General features: G+C 43.9%; 1 protein-coding gene across 1 annotated transcript in view; it reads right to left on the bottom strand.

The window, feature by feature from the left end:
• Window positions 1-21871, bottom strand: part of ANAPC1 (anaphase promoting complex subunit 1) — a 763513-nt gene that overhangs the window by 164780 nt on the left and 576862 nt on the right. The window contains exon 38 of the mRNA XM_086926883.1: window positions 4634-4720. Within this exon, the coding sequence (XP_086783009.1) occupies window positions 4634-4720 (87 nt within the window). The remainder of the gene's footprint in view (window positions 1-4633; window positions 4721-21871) is intronic.

Raw genomic sequence — 21871 nt, 5'->3', positions numbered from 1 at the left:
GAGCCCCCATAGTCTCGCTTGCTCGATGCGCATGCGCATCGACAGGCGAGACCTAATAAAAAACTACAAAACACAGTCTGGTAAAAAAATACAAGGAAAGGGAGAAGATAGCCATCCTATTAGGGAGGTATCTTTCTCTATAAAGGATATAAAGAAACCTACCTGCAAAAGGGATCATACGCAGCACAGTTTGGTCATCTCAAAATAGGGGAATTATATGGTGGAACATGAACCTCAATACCACGTCAACCTCCAATAAGATCAAAAACTGGGAATCCATCCGGCTACTGGGTGATACCTAGCATTATACCTCATCTGTTGACAATCATATGCCTACATGCAATAAAATACATAAGCAAACACACAAGTTACATGCCAATTGGACTGACTAATCATGCAATACGGCAAGTTGTTTGCAAATCCAGGATGAGAGAACCCACAAGCATTCTACCCAAACAATTGAAAGAAGCAGATACATTAAAGGGCAACCAGCTTTGGTCCCATGTCTCTTAACAGAAGTAAGAAGTGCCACTCAAAGATAATCAGCAGAAACAAAGTCAAGAGTGGAGACACCCCTCAAGCAGGCAGCAATGATCTAGGTGAGAGAGATAGTAAACATAGGAAATTATATCATTGCCGAAGAAAACTGATGGCAACGATTAAAGAACTTGGAAAAAATAACAATTCTTCTAAGCAATGAGGAGGACATTATGCACAGGTCGAGAACAACATACACAAACAAGGTCTTCACAGATTAGCCATTAGAACACTGGGCACAACTGTGAGAATAAGCACAAAGCAGGTAGAGTGGAAACACCCAAACCTTTGAACCAGACTTAAAACGATCTCCATCTAGCAGACATAAGCCATCAAAGAGAGAAAGGCAATGCGGAAGATGAAGAGGCTAATTACCTAGCAGTACTATTCTGCAAGTGGGAGGAAATGTAAATTGATCAGGCTTGTCATTTTTGTGCTTCCTATTCCTAGTGCATCGAACACCAGTGCATTATGACTCTTCTCTCTAGTGGTTGGGCCACTAGACACCAAAATGTGAAAATAATACAATAAATCAAAAATCCTTTCAAAAAGGAAAAAGAAGAACAAGATATTTACTTTTGGTAACACTCGTTCTGGTAGAGACTTCCCTACCATAGCTTTCTCACCTTTTGAATACTCCCACAGGCATAAAACTGGTTCCGGAAATTCTTCAGGAGTAGCTCTGCATGGCAGAAGGTGGTGCCACTGATACTGCACCAACGTCCCTTCACGCCGGTTGCGACATGCCCAGCCATATATAGACACCACTCATGTGCGCAGATATAAGTTACCTTCTTGAGACTTCCATGCTGAGATGCGGAGCTAATCAGATCAGTCGAAACTACTGTGCAGATTGCTAAATTGGTATCTTTTTAAGAAAATAGATAAGTTCACGGAATAGCAAGGCAGAAGGGTTGGTGCAATTAGATAGAGTCTCAATAAAAAAGAGCATTACTGGCGGGAAGTAACTTCTGATTGAGACTTCGAACTGAAGGTTCTTTACCTTTTGGATACATTCCCAAGCCACAGGGCCTGGTGTTGGGTCTATGAAATAGCTCAGACCAAAAAGCCCTGAAAGACTAAGCAGGAAAAGGACCCTTCTCAACACCACGCAAGTCATGGCAGTGGTAGCAGCTTTGACTCTAGTAGAGGGAGCATGCAGGCCCTCAGCAGGATGCTTCTTGGCCAGTACATAGCAGATGTTAATGGAAAGCAGTATCCCACATTCAACATAATCTCTGGTACAATGGATGTTGAAGATGAGTTATCTTTTCGGACCCAACTGGTAAAGCCTTTCATTCATTGCAGAAGAGTGAGGTGGAGCAAAGAAGGTAAGAAGAGTGATGTTCTTAAAATAAATTAAAGGAGTCACTACCTTTGGAAGGAAGGGTGCTCAAGCCCGGTGAACCAGCTTTTATAGGTAGAAAGTGGTGTAAGGTGGGTTGACAGAGCCTATAACTCGCTCACATGTCGAGCTGAAGTTATTGCAAGAAGAAATACTCTCTTAAGAGAAAGACGCCAAAGAGAAGAGCGCACATATGAAGAATGACAAGACTAAATGTAAGTCCTACTACGGTATATGAAACGGAGAAGGGGCAAACATATAAACATAAGAGACACAGATGGTCCTCTGTCAGCCATCCTAACGTTGGTGGAAAGTGCTGTGAGTTTTCAAGGAACAGCAATCCTGTACCCTGCCGAACAAGTTGTAGGACCCGCTTGTCTGATATTATCTGCTGCCACCTTGACTGAAAATATCCTGCTGCCAGCAGGTTGGCTGTGTACTGCCAATGGCGCTCTAAAGAGGTTTGGGACAAGTGGCAGCAGGGGCAGTGGAAGACAGGGCTGTCCGCAGTCACATTTGTCCTCAGCAATGCAGACAACTTAAAGATTGCGGTGATTGACGCGCCCTAATGGGCTCTGGAGGTATCAGGTTGAAACTGCTGATGCGAAAGGTGGGGAAGAAAGACCCAAAAAGTATGCTGGAGGGCCCTGCAACCCATGAAGCACTCCAGCGACACATCCAGTTTATCACCAAACAATAGGGTGTCACAGAATAGCGTATCCAAAAGTATGGCCTGAATGTCTCCCAAAAAGCCAGTTAACTGCATACAAGCTTGTCTCTGGACAACCATGTCAGTACCAACAGCCCTCCTGAGGGAGCCTGTGGTGTCCAGTCTGAAGTAGATGGTGAACTTTGCTGCATTGTGGCCAATCCTCTTGGCCAGGGAAAGGATGACCCATAATGCATGAGAATAATAGCCTAAGAGGTCCCTGCCATTCACTGAACAAACTTGGGGAGGAGAAAGCCTTCTTGTCGAAGGTTTCTATTCTCTTCAGTTCCCTGTCAAGGGGAGTAGGGGAAAAGACTCCGGGTTCGCTCTAGTAGCGGAAGCCCATAAAACAAGGCTTTCAGGAGTGAGGTGCTGGGAGAGAATGGCAGAGTTTCTTGGAGCAGGATGATAAAGTCTGACAATCTGGCGATGCACAGGTGGACCTCAACAAGGGTTGGCCCAGGTGCCCAAGAGTGTATCAGTAAGGGCCTCATTAAACGGTAAAAGAGGATCAGAACTCATCTGGCCAGCTTGGAACATCTGTGTCAGGACATTAATTTTGACCTCTCGAGTGGGAAGGTGGAGATCTAGGGCCTTTGCCACCCTTTGCAAAATCACAGCGAAGAAGGCACCATATTCAGCGGCAGGTCCTGGTAGAAAAACTTGACCAGTGCCTGGGGAGGCATCCAGAACATTGGAATTCTGTAGATCGTTGGACTATTTATCCTCCAAGTATGGTTGAGCATTCACCCCCCGAACATCATACTCCCATTGTCTAAATCCGTTACAAAAAGGTCTTAAAGGACCTGAGCCTTACCGGAAGGTGGAGGTACTATGTCCAAATCAGAATGGAGGTAGAGGGGCTGCTGTTCAGACAATGTAGCATGCGGTCGTGGTCAAGGTGCCACTGTCTCTGCATTAGACACTATACGGGTTGGCTGTCGTCATCTGGAGTCGATGGTGCCGACATCGGCAGATCGCATTCCGGTGCAGTTCGTTTTGCCAGGCAGGGAACTTGTACCAAAGTCGGAACCATGGGTGGATCCAAAGGGCACAACTGCCACTGACAGTGGACCCGCTCGCAGAAACCCTGATGGGAGGCCCCTGGGCTTCTTGGGGCTTGAAGGCAAAGCCAGAGGGATTCGTTAATGTGCCAAAAAGATGCAGCATAGTATTGTAAAATGTCTCTATCTGCTGCAGGATTGCTGATGGACCCAGACGATCCAGTTTGGAATGGATTCTGAAATGGACCGACTTCGGGAGCATCACCTGGAGGCACTATGACGCCCTTGCCTCTTTTTCTGAAGGTACGAGTGAATAAGTACAGGGCAGATTCCCGCTTGGATCTCTTGTGCTTCTTTTTCAATTTCTGTGAGGACTTTGAACATGAAGAAGACCAATCACAAGAACAACCTTAGGAACGGGACCTACCTTTTGACCTCAACCGATCCCAGTGGGAGTTCATAAGTACTTTGCCACAAAGGGCTTAGCTTTTCGATCCAAAATGGCCTTGGGATGCATAAGGGCACAAATACTGGAGGCCTTGGAGTCATGATCTGATCCTAGGCACCACAGGCAAACCCTACATTGGTCAGTCCTAAATATCTGTTTGCGAAATTCCCCACTCGGTTTAAATCCTGTGGATTTGAGAGGTGACATAATACAATTGCACACTGGAATTTGAAAATTTGAAACAAGAGGTGAGGAGTAGCTCTGGATCCACATCTGTTAGTGCAGAAAGAATGAAACAGATGTCAGCACAACCAAAACGACGTGCACAGAGGCACTCTTGAAGATCTTCCAGGTCCAGTCTGATGCCTGAGGAGAATTCAAAGGTGAGGAATCTACAGTTAGAGGTCTATCTGAAAAAGGGTAACAGCTACAAAACGGTGGCTACCTAATTAATTGTACTGAAAACATCTAATGCCCATTGCTATAGAACATAAATCAATCTCATTATACTTTATTTGATATGCTTATATATGTGCTGTAAAGAAATGTTATTTACACCAAGGTATAGTATTATTTGATTTAAAACGTACCTGTTGTCTGTACTGTGCACGGGGAAATGAGGATAAAGTGCACAGAGTAGAGCAGCAACTGAAGCATTAGAAGTACTCAAAGAATACCTGGGGGGAAGAACATACTGGATGTTATGCCTCAACAATACAATTTTGACTATTTATACAAATCACAGCACAATCAGAACTGATGGAACGGATGTTATTCTCTGAAGGAGAAAGGTCAATATTGTGGAGATTTTAACACAAGGCCTGCAGATTAGACCTAAACAATGTTTACATTATTTTTGATTGTGTGGGATAGTGTTTCACTGTCAGAGCCAACTCCTTCAACCCCATCGGTGATCATGACTGAGCGGTTCCGTCATGAGCCACGGTCGGCGTGTGCTGATGACAAAACCACTCCATCATGGCACCCACCCATGGGAGAAGCGCTGGTGCTTCCCCCAAGGGCAGCCCATCTGCACCCCCAAGCAGGAATGGAAGCAGAAGAGTTTCCGCTGCCACCCCCCCCCCCCCCCCCCCCCCCCCCCCCACCAGGGATGTGTTTTTTCTTTAAAGGAAGTGATCCCTTGGGCAACGGTCGCTTTCGTAGGGGTATAAATAATGTTAAGAATTTTCTTACCCCCCCTGCGGCCAGATCGTCCACATTATTTGGCATTTCTGGCACAGTGGGGACAGAAAAACCCACTAGAGCCAGAGAGGTTTTAAAAATTAAAATTGAAGCGAGGGGACATATTTTTTTAAAGTATTTTCTGCCCCCTCCTGGGGGCAGATCGGTCTGTTTATTTGGCCTTTCTGCCCTCAGGGGGCACAGAAAAGCCCACTAGAGCCAGGGAGGTTTTAAAAATTAAAACGGAAGCGACACCTTGGGCAAGGGTTGCTTCTTTATGGGCCTAAATCATTTTTAAGACTTTTCTGCCTCCCCTGGCAATAGATCGCCTGCATTTTTTGGCGTTTCTGGCCCCAGGTGGGGTAGAAAAGCCCACTAGAACCAGGGATTAAAAAAATAATAATAATAGAAGCGACCCATTGGGCAAGGGTCGGTACCAGTGGACATTTTTTTTAATGTGTATTCTGCCCCCCTTTTGGTAGTGACATAGCGTGTTTTATTGTTAATTATTTTATTTCTTGTGAATTGCAAGCCCATCCAAAAAGTTAAACCCAAGAACTTCTTCATCTCTTCTAGATTTGTGAGAGTCAACCGGGTAGCTCTAGAGTGGGGCCTAAGGCTGGCACTGTTGTCCTTCAAAATCTGTTTGGCATACAAATTAGTCCGCTCAACAATCTCTGCCAAAAATACATCGTCCATAAACAACTGAAAAGAATTTAGCATAAAAAAAATTCTGTATTCACTCTACACCCTGGAACACCAAAAAAGTCTGGAAATGCCGGCTGCACCATTCCTGGAGCAACCCAGAGGTCATCACTTCCAACTGGAAGCCTTGCAGCCCCAGGCTGCAGCCCAGATGCCTCTTGCCGCACTATATCAACGTGAAGTCTTGCAGCCCCAGGCTGCAGCCCAGATGCCTCTTGCCGCACTATCGGCACATCAATGGCCTCCTCTAATACAGGCACTTCATCCACACTAAGAGTAGCTTCACCCGCACTGAGAGTAGCTTCATTATCCAATGATTCCGTGTGGAGAGAAACTTACTGCCTGAATATTCCTCTCTCTCCTCTGCCTCAGATGCAGGGTCACTCTCTGAACCATGGTCAGAGGAAGACCCAAAAAGCATACCAACAACCTGCTGAGCAGTAATCCTGCGGCTAGCCGTTATTTATTTATTTTATTTATGGAGTTTTATATAGCGCAAACTTGACCCGAAGGCATCTGGTATCCGAGCGCTTTACATGAGCACCAGTTGTGTTACTGGAGGACACATTCATTTTTGTTAGGCGCGGGGAGATTAAGTGATTTGCTCAGAATCACAGGATGTTGTGCGTCCTTGCAGAGACTCTATCCCGGTTCCCCAGATTTGAGGTCAACCGCCCTAGCCGTTAGGCCACATCCTCTCCCTCTCTTTGAGAAAACCGACCCACCAGGACGTCCAGGCAACCTGAGGAGCTGTACTCTTGTTACAGAGGACAGCTACGGGTAGAAGGAGGACCACATTTGATGTTTACTATGTCTACTTTGTTTGCCCTTCCAATTGTTAGCACTTGGGTTTGGAGTAAAGGTGCAGCTGTAGGCACTATGCACACCTTTAAAAAACTGCACAGTTCGGTACTATCTCTTTAAAATGCATACAGCATATTGTAGATGTTGTGCCTGCTCTTAAGTGCGCTCTACATAATCCAGGCCTCTGTGCTGCCTCTTTTCAAATGTTGAGTTCTCCCAATGAAGAACATGTCCGGGCAGCAGGAGTGCGAGGTCCCATGATGCACACCGGCCCACCCACACACATATAGTCACACACGCTTGTACGGTAGCAGATCAAGCTTCCTTTACATACACACAATCCCTACCCCATGTAACAGCAGTGAAGGTGATGCTGACAGACGGTGAGGTGTAGAGAGAAGGCGAAGCAAAGAAAGGAGAGTGATCGGTAGGAGTGGGAAAGGGAGGGAGAGGGGAGTGAGACACAGGGGGCTAGTGAGCAAGAGGAAAGAGTGAAAGGAAGAAGGGTTGATTGGAAAGACAGGACGGGGCAGAGAGTGAGAGCAGGGGAGACAGGGAGAGAAGGGGGAGGGGGAGGCAGGGAGAGAAGGTGAGGTGGCGAGAGAGGAAGTTGATGCACAGTGAGAGGATGGGATGGTGGAGTAAGAGAGGGTGAGCTGGAAAGAAGGATGTGAGGTGGGAAGAGAAGGGTGAGCTGGAGACAGAAGGGTGATGTGTCAAGAAGAAGTTGATGCACAGTGAGGATGGGACAGTGGAGCAGAGAGATAGAGGAGGTCACAGCATGGAGAAAGGAGGAGGAGGTGGAGAGGGAGAGGCAGAGAAAAAGGGGGGAGGTGGAAAATAAGTAAGTAAAAAATATGTGCCTTTATCACAAAGATCTATATACTCAATCAATCAATCAAATTTCTTTATTTGGTTTCCAAAATTTCATATAAAACCATAAAAGTACATATACAAGCAATATATTTAAGTCATCACATTACAAAAATTCCACAAATATTTCGGAGGGGCGAATTTAAAATACAATAAAAAGATCTAAACAGATCAATTATAATTTAATACAGAATTTTTTAAGATAATTTGACCAGACATGGATTTAACCAAGATTTGATCGATGGTTGACACAAAACTTTAGGAAAACAGGCAATGTTTTTAGCGTAAGTTTCAGCTTCCAGAAATTGGAGAGCGAGAAATGCAGGGCGACAGCTAAGCAATCCCAACAATTTTAGAATCAGTACGATCCATCGTTTCCTTGGGTCTTTGTAAAATTTGCAAAATAAAACTATATGAATCAGAGACTGAGAAGATACATTGTCACAAGGGCAGACAGAAAGGTTCTTGGACCAATCGTTTGGTTGTGGAAAAGTCACCAAACGATCGAAGATATTAAACCTGAAACGGGTCAGTAAACATTTCTCATAAGAGTTCAGCTTGTAGGTTAAATAAGGCTGCACTGTGAAGTTGGTCTGGATAGATAAAATGTGCTGCACTGAACATTTTCCGATCTCAATAGTAAGTCGTAACTGCTCTAAATGTGATATGCATAGCTTTTTTAATTCTTTCCTAGATAACTCCGAAATAGTTAACGGAAAATGGAAATATTTTTCTAGGCCTAGGTCATAGAAGAATTTTTTAACATAGGCAAACCAACTGATCTTGTGCACATTTTCAGGCAAACGGCAATCGCGTAGAAGACTTCGGGACAGTTCGCACTGTAAGGACGACCAAACACGATGCCATAAAAGAATTGGTTGGAGTTTAATAGTGTCTGATATATATATACCATCCCCAATTCTAAGTGGCAACAGTAGGTCGAAGAGCTCTGAGGAACTGCAAGCAAATATCTCAAAAAGCTGTTCTCAACTTTCTGAAGGGCGTCCACATTGGGGTGACCCCAAACCCCGGCTCCATAACATGCTACGCTAATGCACTTGCTTGATATATTTTAATCATTTCGGTTGGTGACCTCTTACCTAGCTTTTGTGCAAATGCTAAAAGGGTGGTTAAAGTTGAATAAGAACATGAGTTCAAGGGTAAAGGTGGGGTAACAGGAGGAGGGACATATGCAGGATGTAGCTGGCACATGAGGACATCATTTGAGTATTCCCAGCCTCCAAGAGGTCGATAACACACCATTGGAAAACTAGACACTCAGTCCATGCAGTCCTACTCTTTGCAAAAAGCATGGGCTAGAGATGCATAGCCTTGTAAAACATTGGCTCTATCTTGGATCTAGCTAATTACAGTACTCGCGCAGCAATTGATAAGTAACAAACGTATGTCCATTTGCCAAAGAAAAGTGATGCTCTGGACACAATTAGTCAACAAAAAGTTCTGAATTATCCATTCCATAACCAGAGAATGGATAAGAGCTAACAAAAAAAGACAAGCACCCTAATAATGAAAACAAGCATTGGAAATGCAATAGGTCTCGCACCATTAGAGTTAGTGCTTTTAGAATTGTTTATGGGTTTTTTTTGTAAATGTTTAGCATTTTTGTTTCCTGTAGCCAATGCTAAAGAATTACAAATAAAAAAAGCCATAAACATTTCTTAAAGCTCTAACTGAAATGGTCTGAGACCTATTGCACTGTGTGAGGGTGAGGGGTTGAGGGTGAGTGAGGGTGAGGGTGGGTGAGGGTGAGTGAGGGTGAGGGTGAGGGGTTGAGGGTGAGTGAGGGTGAGTGAGGGTGAGGGGTTGAGGGTGAGTGAGAGTGAGGGTGAGTGAGGGTGAGGGTGAGTGAGGGTGAGGGGTTGAGGTTGAGGGTGAGGTGTTGAGGGTGAGTGAGGGTGAGGGTGAGTGAGGTGTTGAGGGTGAGTGAGGGTGAGGGTGAGTGAGGGTGAGGGGTTGAGGGTGAGTGAGAGTAGTTGAGGCTGAGTGAGGGTGAGTGAGAGTGAGGGTGAGTGAGGGGTTGAGGGTGAAGGTTTGAGGGTGAGGGTGAGGGGTTGAGGGTGAGTGAGGGTGAGGGGTTGAGGGAGGGTGAGTGTGGGTGAGGGTGAGTGAGGGTGAGGGTGAGTGAGGGTGAGGGTGAGGGTGAGTGAGGGTGAGTGAGGGTGAGGAGTTGAGGGTGAGTGAGGGTGAGGACCTGGACCTGGGAAACCTGGCAGCTCTGGACAATATGTCTTTGAAAGTTGTATTCATTATACCTATAGTGACCCTTTGCAATACCTATCTAAACAAAAATCCTTCTAATGGCATTGCCTACTGTTACACTATGAAACTAATACTGTCTGAGCACCTGGGTGCCTATGGGAGGCTATGGGTCAGAGTTCATGAAAGCACTGAAGTAAAGGACGAAGGGCAAGTGCTGCTCCTGTGAAACTCCATTGATGACAGGGGCAGGCCATGCATTCCTGGTGTGGTCTCAGGGCCAAGGGAAAGGTGATTGCTAATAGGGAATCACAGGTGAGCTGAGGGAGCCTTGGACAAATGGACGTAGATTAAGAATGAACAATGGTAACGGCTGATACCCGAGACTTTTCCTCTTCTGCACACGGCGCAGTCTATTCTGCACCTGATCTCAGTAAAGAAACATTGGCAAAGGTAATATGTCAAGCGTTGGTAACCTATTAGCTTTGCCAATGCTTTAGCCTGCGGTATATAATCCCAGATCCAGGTTACAACTGTACCTAAACAGAAAAAAACGTGCAAGGTATTTTTTAAAGCGGGTGGGGGGAGCAAGGGGTGCAGAAGTAACATCAGGGGATGGGGAGGCAAGAAGCAACACAGGGAGTGGAAGCAACACGGGGGAGCACAGCTGGTTTGACAAAAGGAACATGGTGCCACAGGTGAGTGAGAGGAAGCAACATAGAGGGTAGGGTGGAGGGAAGCAAAACAAAGGGCGTGGGTGGGGCCGGAAGCGTGGAAAGGGGGGCTGAGGTAGCAGCTCTGTCACAGGTACAAAGAGGGGGAGCTGTGAGACGCTCGTGCGTTCACACGTCTCGGTGCTCCGTGGCAGCCAAGGTCATGAGAAAATATGCGAACATATCATCAGGAGGATGGATAGTGTGCAAAGTACAGATATGTCCGTGCAGCCCTTCGAGAGGCTTGATGGAAATATCAGGAAGCAGCCTGGTGAGGTAGGGTTACGTACTCATGAGAGCATAGGGTCAAAGGAGACAGGGAACCAAGTGCAAGGAGCCAGGGTGCGGGGTGGGGTGGGGTGGGGGGGGGGGGGGGGGGCAGACCTCACCGTGGGAAAAGTGTGTCCCAGGGGAGAGTGACAGAGGCATGGCTCAGCAGTGTTAAAATATTATCAGGGTCTTACCGTGGGAAGTAGGAACAAGGCGCAACTCCAATGCAGCGGCAGAGACGTAAACGGATTCTAAAATAAAGGGTATAGGCTAGGTAAGTCAAAATAGTTAAACAATCGCCTGAATGAGAAATAGAACATGACAGGTATATAGCAGGCGTTACCTGTATTAAAAATGTTCTCAGGTGGAAGGTGCGTCTGGGCACGGGCCGCACGGGATGCCGACAGCAGCCAGGAACGGCCAGAGGCGAAAACAAGGGTGAGTTGTGGCAAGCGAGCTGGGACGGAAACAGGTCACGTTGGCAGTAACGGAAACGGTATTTCCACGGGAGTCACACGCAGTCTGAGGTGGGGCCGAGAAACAGTTTCCGTGGAACGGCCTGTCGGGAGCCAAGCTACTTCCGGTATGTCAATAACGTATAGTGAGCACACCGACGATCGAGCTCAGGCAACAGCGGCCGCCATGTTGAAATACGTCAAAGGAAAAGATGGCGCCCTCCGAGAGACCTCTGTAAAGGTTGAAAAGTGCCGCCATGTTGAGATGATGCTATGTACCTGGAGTAATGCCCTTAGCACGAGGTGTCAGACACTTCCCCACAGAAAGGCAACAACGCAAAAGAAGTAAAAATTAAAATAATGAAATAACGTACAAAAATAAAATAAAAGGTTATGCATTGGGTGGCAAAGAAGGCTCATAACGAGTGATGAGATAACTTGAATTAAATCCAGCTACCGAGGAGAAGGGAACACAAGAGTCTTGGACAAAGGTCAAAGAAAGCATAGGGTCCTCACCCAAAGGTATACTGAGAAGAAGGGTGCAGCCATGTCTGGACAAAGTTAAAAAAAAGTATAGAGTGCTCACCAGATGGGCAGGGGAGGGGGCGGAGCGGGGAGAGGGAACAGACGAAGGGAAGACAGATAAGGGGAGGGGGGAGGAGAAATGCGACACGGCGGGCAGGGGAGGGGGGAGGAGAAGTGCGGATGAGGGAACTGATGTGCACGCGCTTTTAAGCTCAATGCGCATGCGCATTGAGCTTAAAAGTCACGGGCACTGCAAGGAATCGCCACGATTCCTTGCAAGTTGGACAAAGAGTGGATAAGCCCCCATAGTCTCGCTTGCTCGATGCGCATCGACAGGCGAGACCTAAAAAACCACATTCAAACCTATCCGAGAATTAATTTACTACCCAATCCCCCCAATTATCAGTCCTGACTCAATTCAATTCAAAAACCACTTTATTTGATTATTTAAAATCATAAAAGTATGCTATTTAATCACATATTAAAATCCCAGTTACAAAAATAAATAATATTTACATAATATACAATTCATGTACATAACTCACAGAGTTCGTCAAGTGCATAGATTTCCAGAATATCATACAAAATATACACACTATCTACAAGTCAGCATTTAATAACCAGGGGTTCATAATCAATTGTCTATTCAATTAAATCTTTAAAATTTCTTCAGACATTGAGAATTACTTTTACTCACAATATGTTTCCTCTAGTTGCCTAGCTTTTTTGTTACGAATAGATGTTACAATGAAATTTGCTACCCCAAACATAACAGCAAAGGATTCCATCAGCTGTAGATATAATAAAGCAGGTTTTACTTGTATGAAACCCCTGTTTTTCAGCAGTGGCGTAATAAACCTTTTCCTTCCCTCTGTATAAAAAGAACAGAAAAACACAAAGTGCATCGTGTCCTGGTATGAATGATAGTCACATTTACAGGGGGCGGCTTCCTCTGGTTTACTCCACTCTCTGTAGTTTCCCAGTAACACATGCAATTGGTTAAAACGGAATTTGGTTAACAGCCATCGATGGAAGGGATTGGTGACAATTGTCAGGTAAGGTTGAATAGACATTGTCAATATCAATAGATAATGAGCCCTCACTGTCGGTTTACAAAGTTTTGTTGCTTCGCGATCCAATTCCCTAATTTTTATGAAATTGTTTTTTACCCAGTTAATATCAGCTTTAATTAGACTTTCTGGGTTGGAAAAGATTTCTGGGCGCCCAAGATAGTTAGATATGGATTTGATATAAAACAACCATTTTATTTCTGCCACTTTATCTAAAGCCATACAATCCTTAATAATCTTGTGATTCAGAGTCAGGGCGGGATTTATCCATGTTCTAATCCATTGCAGGATAGGTGCCATATTCAGATAATCTGAGATATGTCCCATCCCTAGCTCACGATGTACAGCAAAACTGGCAGTTAAATGGGGGAGACCCAGAAGAGCCCGCAGAAATGTATTTTCCTCCCTCTGTATGGGGGTTGTGTCCTTATAGCTCCATATTGCGGCCCCATACCTAGCTATGGCCACAGATTTTGCTTTGTAAGTAGACAAGATTGCTTCCCCCGGTTTGCCTCCCAATCTCTTAGCAAAGCCAAGAATAGCAGATGTTGATCTTCTTATGGCAGCTGCTTTATTTAGTAATTGGGGGGCCCAGGATCCTACATCATCAAACACCACTCCTAAGTAGGTGAAGACTCTAACCTTAGTTATTGTACTGTCATTACAGGAAACTGTTTTAAAATGCTTTCTACTTTTCCCTAGAGACATGACGTGGGATTTGTCTGTGTTGACCACCAAGTCCAGTTTATCCATAAACTCCCCAAATGAATCAAGCAATCTTTGTAAGGCGTTAGGTGTTCTTGCCAACAGTACTGTGTTGTCCGCGTATAGGAGTACAGGGATGGGCGTTCCTCCCATACGCGGAATATCTGATGTTACAGTTGCCAAGACCTTTTCCAGGAAGTTGATGTAAAGTGTGAACAACATTGGGGCCAGTATACAACCTTGACGCACCCCTCTGCCGAATTTAAATTTAGCAGTGCATTTTCCCCCTTGCGTCATTCTAATTGATGCAGACAGGTCCCTATGTAGCTCAGCTAGAAAGTTCACCAGAGCCTGGTCTAATCCCAGCTCCAGGAGCATCTTCCACAGCTCTGACCTGTTGACTAAGTCAAAGGCTGTGGATAGGTCCATAAATGCCAGGAAGATTGAGCCTTTTGATGCTACTGTGTATTTGTTGATTATTAGATGTAGGTTTAGGCATTGATCTTCCGTGCCTCTTCCCACTCTAAACCCATATTGGGCATCACATAGGATGTCTTTATCTGCTGCCCAAGCATTTATCCTGGCCAGATTACTTTTCCTAGTATTTTGATTGATGAGCCAATCAAAGAAATAGGACGATAACATCTTGGGTCCCCCCTTTGTCCCTTCTTAAATATTGGTATTATAATAGAACGGGACCAGGTCTTAGGGAAGGTGGCCGGGGTAGAATTTGCTGCTAGGTTAAAGACATTAGTAAGTATTATAGACCAAAGCTCAGGGTTGGCTTTATACATATCGGACGGTACCCCATCTGGTCCTGGTGCTTTCTGAACAGATGTTTCAGCTATTGCTAACTGTACCTCTTTGATAGAAATACTCTGTACGGGCCCCACTATTTCTTTGGAGTGTGTCTCGTAAATGTCAAGTTCCAAATTGCTCCCGTATACATTCTCAAAGTGGTTTAACCATTCCCGTTCTGTAATATTAACTTCTAGCGGGGCATTTTCCATCCCGTTGAACAAGGGAGAATTTACTATGGTCCAGAATTTGGAACTATTCCTTAGGGTAGCTTTGTCGAATAGTGAGTCCCAAGCCTCTTGTTTTAGTTCATTTTTCCGAGTTTGTAGTGTAGTTTTGTATAATCTCCTTAAGGAGGAGACCTTGCTCTTATCTCTAGGCTTCTTATATAGAGCTTGCAGGAGCTCACTATGTATTTTAGTGCAGTTCTGGTCAAACCATCTATGCACCTGATTGGGTTTCTGTGGTCGCTTCACCGTGAGTTCTAATGAGACCTGTTGAAAGATCGTTTCAAAGGAAGTTATTACATCACCCCCAAATCTGAGTGGGTCTCTGAAACTGTTAATTTCATTCCCCACCTTAGATTTAATTGTAGATAGGAACTCCTCAGGTATAATTTTGTTCCATTTTAATCTCCTCCCGTGGCCCTTGGCCAGAACTTCAGTGATTACTTTAGGGACCTCTATTTTGTTAAAAGAAAGTGTAGTATTGACCAATTCCAGGACCACTGGGTTATGGTCACTAAACGTGGATTGAATGGCATTATAAAATAAAACAGAGCTTAATAATGCAGGCGATAGAAACATATCATCTATAATGGTTTCGCTTTCCCTTGCATTATATGTTGGTACCCGGTCCTTTATGTCCGCAAACCCAGGTTCGAACAGGTCTACCTCTGTGAGTAGTTTCTCCAGGGCAGATCCCTTTGCTGAGTGTTCGAAATGCTGGTAACTTGAGTGGGCCGGGTAATCTACATCTAAATACTGACAATTTAAGTCGCATAAGTGGACGTTGAAATCACCCATTAGGATGACAGAGAAAAAAGTGGTTTGAACTTCTTTGTATGTAGATAAAAAAATTATTAGTGAATAGATGTGCTCATTTGGGTAGTCTCCCTGTATTGCATTATAGAAGTTAATATATACCACTTTATTATTATTTGGCATTAGAACTTCTATGGCTAAGATGTTAGGACAGGTGGTATTAAGCTCTTTCACTATACCTAGTATATTAATCGAAATTAAAAACATCAGTCCTCCTTTATCCCTTCCTGGTTTGGATGTACATGAAGCTACAGAGTAAGATGTAAACCCATCCACCCAAAAATTGCACTCCCTGTCCCATGTTTCTTGCAACGCGACTATTTATTATCCCTCTTGGAGCGTAATCCTGCAATATTCCTGCTCATACGCTTAACAGGGGGCTTCCTTTTTTCCTGGTGTACTATGGGGCGTGTGGGCGAGTTAGATGGACCTTCTTGTGTTAGTCAATCAATATCCCCCAATTGGGATAAAGGTGTAAATCTATTTGACGTGGCAATGCCCTCATTTATTGCGGTACTGTTATAGTAACCTACTTTTGGGAGCAGTCCAGATTTTTTAGTGGCCCAGCTGTTTAAGGGTGGTGGTACAATTTCTGGGTTTCTTGCTAGTACTGTTCGCCCAATCTCTTGTGAGCTCCTCCTGTGTGATTGTGGTCGAGGATAAAAGAATCCAAGTGGTAGTGCTCTTATCTCTCCCTCTTGTATGAGCGTGTCCGTTGCATCCCAGAATAGCCGGGATGCTACATGTGGTCTATTAAAGTTCACAATGAGACAATCTCCCTTAAGGTTTTTTGGGGTATTTCCCACCCAACTCACCAGTCTCCCCATATTTATGCTGGAAGAGAGATTTTTACCCCCCGTGCAGTTTTCGTCGCACCAAACCTTGATGTTTCTTAGCAGGGTTTCATGTGTCTCTACCTCTCCTTCTTTAAGAGGGGGGTACATTTACTAAAATAGCCACATATGGTGTGGCCTCTGGGGGTAGATGCATGGTACGTTTATATTCCACATCCCTGTTCTTAGTGTGCTCTCTCAGCTACAAGGTTCTCTTGGTGAGGGTGTGAACTATCGGGAGCACTAGACTTCCCCCTGTCCTCAGGACCCTTGGCCTGGCCTGTAGATATTATCCCACTATGTAGCATTGGGGAATGCGGTGGGTTCAAATCTGTCGGTGGAGTACAGACATTTAAAGACCCCTTTATTACAGTAGGCTGGGTTCGTGGTTTTTTGGTCAACTTGGTGTTGTCAATAATGGGAGAATGGTCATTTGAGGCCAGGAATGTGTTTATACGTTCACATTTTTTCAAGATTTCTAATACACACTCTCTTAATGTTTCAGTAATGTCACTGCAAATTTGAGTCAATATTGTTTCCAGTTTTTCAGTGAGTATGACCTCAACCATGTCTCTCATTGAAGTTTCAAAATGTCTAGATATAAATTGTCCTTGTTTTGTGTTAGAAGGTGTAGGCATTTTAGATTTTTTGGTCTGCCTCTTTACGTGTTTCATACCTGCATTTGTGGCCTCTCCAGTAGGGATTTTATCGGTAGGAATGTTTACGACCTCTTCATCCTCTTGACTAGCTGTGGTGTGCGAAGGTATGATGTCAGTTATGTTCCTAATACTAATCGCAGGCTCCAGAGGAATAGGCTGTTTTTCAATTAAAGGGGCTTCAGATGGCTCAATTATAGAGGTTTCAAGTCCCAGTTCTCGTTCAGTAGTTGCAATTTCTTTGATTAGTTTGCCCACAGCAGAGGTGAGGTAGGACAGTATGTTTGAAGGGTTGTTAGAATTACGTGGGACTTTGGATTTCACCCCACCCGCATTATCGGAAGTTTGTAACTTGCGCTTACCCATTTTAATTGATGTTTGGTGTCCCGTCCCGTCCCTTGTCGTCCCCGGACGGCCACAGACGGCCCGCCCTTTGCCTGGGCTTCGCCCGGCACTGCCCGCACGCTCCTGCGTCGCGGGGAGACGCGCTGAAATTTATGCGCCTCCTGGCGCGCTGTTGTGCTGCACGGCTTCCTGCCGCTAAGGGTGCAGGGTGCTGGCTGATACCAGCCGGCCTGCAAATAAAGAATGTTCCAGTGATCTTTGTAGACCAACCAGAATATCTTGATGGCTTTAGCCATATACGAACAAAGTGCTCCAGAGACTGGATGTTTCATTCAATTAAAACTGCAGAACGTTTGAGTCTAAAAGAACTTGACTTAATTAAAGAATTAGAAGAAGCCCTGCTGAACAACACAGCTATAGAGAACGCACAAGCACTACTTCTTAAAATACAAAAAGAAAACAAAGTTTTTAAGAAAAATACAGAAGACGCTAAAAAATTAAAACTTCAGAGAGACATCAGTAATTTTTCAGAAAAAAAGACGTATCCTTATCTAGACAAAGATTTCTTCAAGCAACCTCAAAACACAGGAGTGTTACGTACATATGGAGGAAGAAGCAGACAACACTTTTTGACCTTCTCAGACGCATCATCTTCGTCGGATAGTTCAAGTGACAGCACCCCTTCGACAAGTGTAGCCACAAACCAACAGGGGCAAATCTACCAGCCGGCACCTTTTGTAGACAGAGGAAATCGCCGACCCAGGGGCAGAGCGCGAGGCTCAAGATGGTACAATCCGCAATCCAACCAATTTCAGGGACAAATAACCACGAGAAGGAATGTCTACCGCTGGTAAGAAGAGAAGAAAACTCTATATACAATCTATCCAACCACGAACTCACGCCAGAAGAAATAAGTGTGCTACAAAAAGGACTCATTCATTCCAACATTTAAACCGGACATAGGACTCAACAAACTAGAAATTATACAACTGTTCAGAAAAATGAGACTAAAACTTTTCTTTGCGGATCGACCCGATTACACAGAGAGAAACTATTCCGGATTAAAGAACCAGTCCACTTTCTTCCCAAACACTACAAATATGCCAATTGAACTGTTGAAATTCGAGAAAAATGTACTGCGAGATCTGTCAAATTTGGAGAATAAAGAATTTATACAAAATGGAATATGCCAAAACAAGAAAAAGTGGCACTAGAAAATCTAAAAAAGAATGACAAAATTATTGTTAAACCTGCTGATAAAGGCGGTGGAGTAGTAATACTCCAACGAGAAAAATATGAAGCAGAAGTGATACGACAACTGAGTGATGAGCACTACTATCGGAAGACAGATGAGGATTGGAACAATAAAATCAAATCCAAACTAGAGATACTTAAAAACAAAGGAGAAGAAGAAGGTTGGCTATCAAAAAAAGAAGCCAAATTCATGATTAACGAAAACCCAAGGACACCGTTAATGTACATCTTACCCAAAATACATAAGGACCAAAGGAATCCCCCAGGAAGGCCTATAATATCAGGTGTGAACTCTATATTACAGTGTCCAGCAAAATATGTGGATACATTCTTGAAACCATTGGTTGCAGAGACAACAAGCTACATTAAAGATACCATGAAGGCAATTGTAATTTTGGAAGATTATCCATTTGAACAAGAACAAGAATTTTTAGTCACACTAGACATTGTGAGCCTGTATTCGAACATTCAACAAGAAGCTGGTCTAGAGGTAATGAATGTTTTTCTAGAAAAAAGAGAACGCCCTCACAATGTACCGACGGAGTATCTCCTAAAACTTGCAGAAATATGCTTGAAAAACAACTTTTTTACATTTAATGGCACTAAATACATCCAAGTGAAGGGCACCGCGATGGGGTGTCCTTTTGCTCCAGAAATGGCCATAATGTTTATGGCAATGTTCGAGGAAAGATGGATCTTCCACAACAACCCATATGACGGCCACATTAAAATGTGGTACCGTTATATAGATGACGTTTTCATGCTTTGGCGTGGCACCGAAGAACAACTACTAAGTTTCACAAGATGGGTAAACGATAGAAACCAGGACATCCAATTCACCACAAACAAGAGTAAAACAGATGAATTTTTTGGATCTTCTAATTAAACATGAGGGTGGTCATATATATACGACTTTATACACTAAAGAAACAGATAGAAATACATTCCTCCATTTTAGAAGTTTTCATCAGAGAAACCTAAGAGAAAATTTGCCCTTGAGCCAATTTATGAGAATACGCCGCAACTGTATGAAAAAAGATTACTTTGCCAACGCCACAGTGCTCCTCGAAAAACTGTTAGAGAGAAGCTACCCAAGGAAACTTCTAAAAAAAGCCATGAAAAGGGCATGGTATACTCCAAGAGAGACCCTTCTAACTCCAAGAAGCAAAGAAACTAATACACCGCTGGTATGTGTTACCACTTTCTCTGGTGTGACTAACGAAATACAGAAAATAATCAGAAAGAATTGGAATACAGTAAAAAGTCTAGAACAATTCAGAAATTTGCCTATTTTTGCCTTAAAAAAGAACTCAAGCATTAAAGACAAACTTGTGAGGGCAAACATAGCTGTAAAAAAACAAGACATATCACTAAGGTCTATGCTGGCATTACCACCTGTGAAGGGACATAAGAAATGTGGAAACTGCGTCTCATGCGCCAACACAATAGAGGGGACAAAATTCCAATACGGTAAAAAATGCATCTATCACGAAGAATTCACCAATTGCAACACGCAAAATGTAATATACTGTGTAGTATGCCCATGCTCAAAAGCATATATAGGAAAAACAAGCTAACAAATAAGAAAAAGAATCACACAACACAGGTCGCGAATTAAATGCAAAACACCTAATGCACCAATGGTCTCCCATTGTATAGAGATGGGACACTCATAGAAAGAGATAAAATGGACAGTCCTGAAACATATTGTGGGGAACAACGTTGAAAACATCATGTCGAAATTTGAAGCCAAAATTATTTTGTATCTGGGAACAACGGAAAACGGCCTGAACGAGATGTCTGAACTGACGAACTGCACCTAATATATAGGTGGGATGACTACACAAACAATGAAAAATTTCTTCTTGAATGACAAGACTCAGCAATAAGAGGTCAATCCAACCAGCAGACAATGGAGGACCCACACTACGGGAGTAGGATGAAGCGAATGATCAATGTAGTTCAGCAAAAAATATAAGCGAGACATAACACATGATACATTCCCAAAACCTAGAAATACATCAATGAGTTAAAAGGACAAATTTTAAATTAATAGTGCCACGTAAGAATATGTTTTAGTAAAAACGGTCAGCATGATCGGGAACCACAAATCCCAGATACCCAAAACATCACGTGGCACGAAACAAAGACTAAAGACACACGTCACACGCCATACGTAGACCCAAGACGCCAAACCCGGAAGTCGAGCGGTAACGAAGACGCGGAAGACGAGAAAGAGAACAGATGTTGAAATGAGCCAAAAATAAGCAGCGAAAGAAAGAAAAGAGGTATGAACCGACCTATACACTAAGAGGGGACCTCCGTATTTAAGCAAAACGGAAAGCCGAGGTACCAACTCCAGAAACGCACATTTAAGACAATCGAGCTTAACGTGTATGAGGCACCCTACCCACAAAATACATTTACCAAGATTTCCTTATGGTGTTTTCCCTACAGAAATCCAATAAGAGAACCAGCCCACGGGTCTTTTAAGAACGGCGGCAGCTAACTCGCGATACCCTCGTGGCAAAGAGTAAAGAGATACCGAGGGTATGTAGTTATGTATTCAAGACCTCTAACTGTTGTAAAACACAAACTTCATTCAAGTACCTTTTTAAATACTAAATGAAAAACCTTTACCACACAGGTGAAAATAGAAACAGCACCCACCGTCACCATCAAGGCGGGTATGTACATACAAATGGCGATAACATAGAAATATGTAGTTTGGTGCTCCTTGAATTTAAAATGCCCTTTATTAAAACAAGCCAATGTATTATTATTTCTATCTCTCACCACTCTGTACCTAAAGTTCCACATGCCAGAAACACCTGGGCGCGGAACTGGAACAGAGTTGACCTTTCTTCTTTGTCCTCCCTGCTCCGTAATTCCACCCCGTCTCTCTCCGGTCTCTCCTCCCATTCTCAAGCCACTGCCATAAACACCTGGCTGACTACAGGCTGTAACACTGTGGCCCCCTTGCGTCGTATTTCCATCCGACGACAAAAGGACTCCAACAGATGGTTTAACGACCACCTAAAAGAGTTAAAACTATCGGCCCGACAGGCGGAGAGACAGTGGAGAAGAAACTATTCCTCCGCAGCAAAAACCCTCTATCTCAAATCACTTGCTACTTACAAAATTGCTATTCTCTCTGCTAAAACCACCTATTTTTCCTTAAAAATAGAGGCAGCGGAAAATAAATCCAGAGAGATATTCAGCATAGTTAACAACTTGGCTTACTCTGACAGAGCTTCTTCGCAAATCCTTCCATCTCAATCATTTTGCGATCAGCTCAATACCTACTTTGCAGACAAAATCATTACCATCAAGGCTAATATCCCCCCCCCTTCACCTACTTTTGTGGATCCCCCTTCCCT

This window comes from Lissotriton vulgaris, chromosome 6, assembly GCF_964263255.1.
Source record: "Lissotriton vulgaris chromosome 6, aLisVul1.2, whole genome shotgun sequence".
Taxonomy (NCBI): Eukaryota; Metazoa; Chordata; class Amphibia; order Caudata; family Salamandridae; genus Lissotriton; species Lissotriton vulgaris.
Note: the sequence above shows the minus strand (reverse complement) of the source record. Positions and strands in the feature narration are given on the sequence as shown.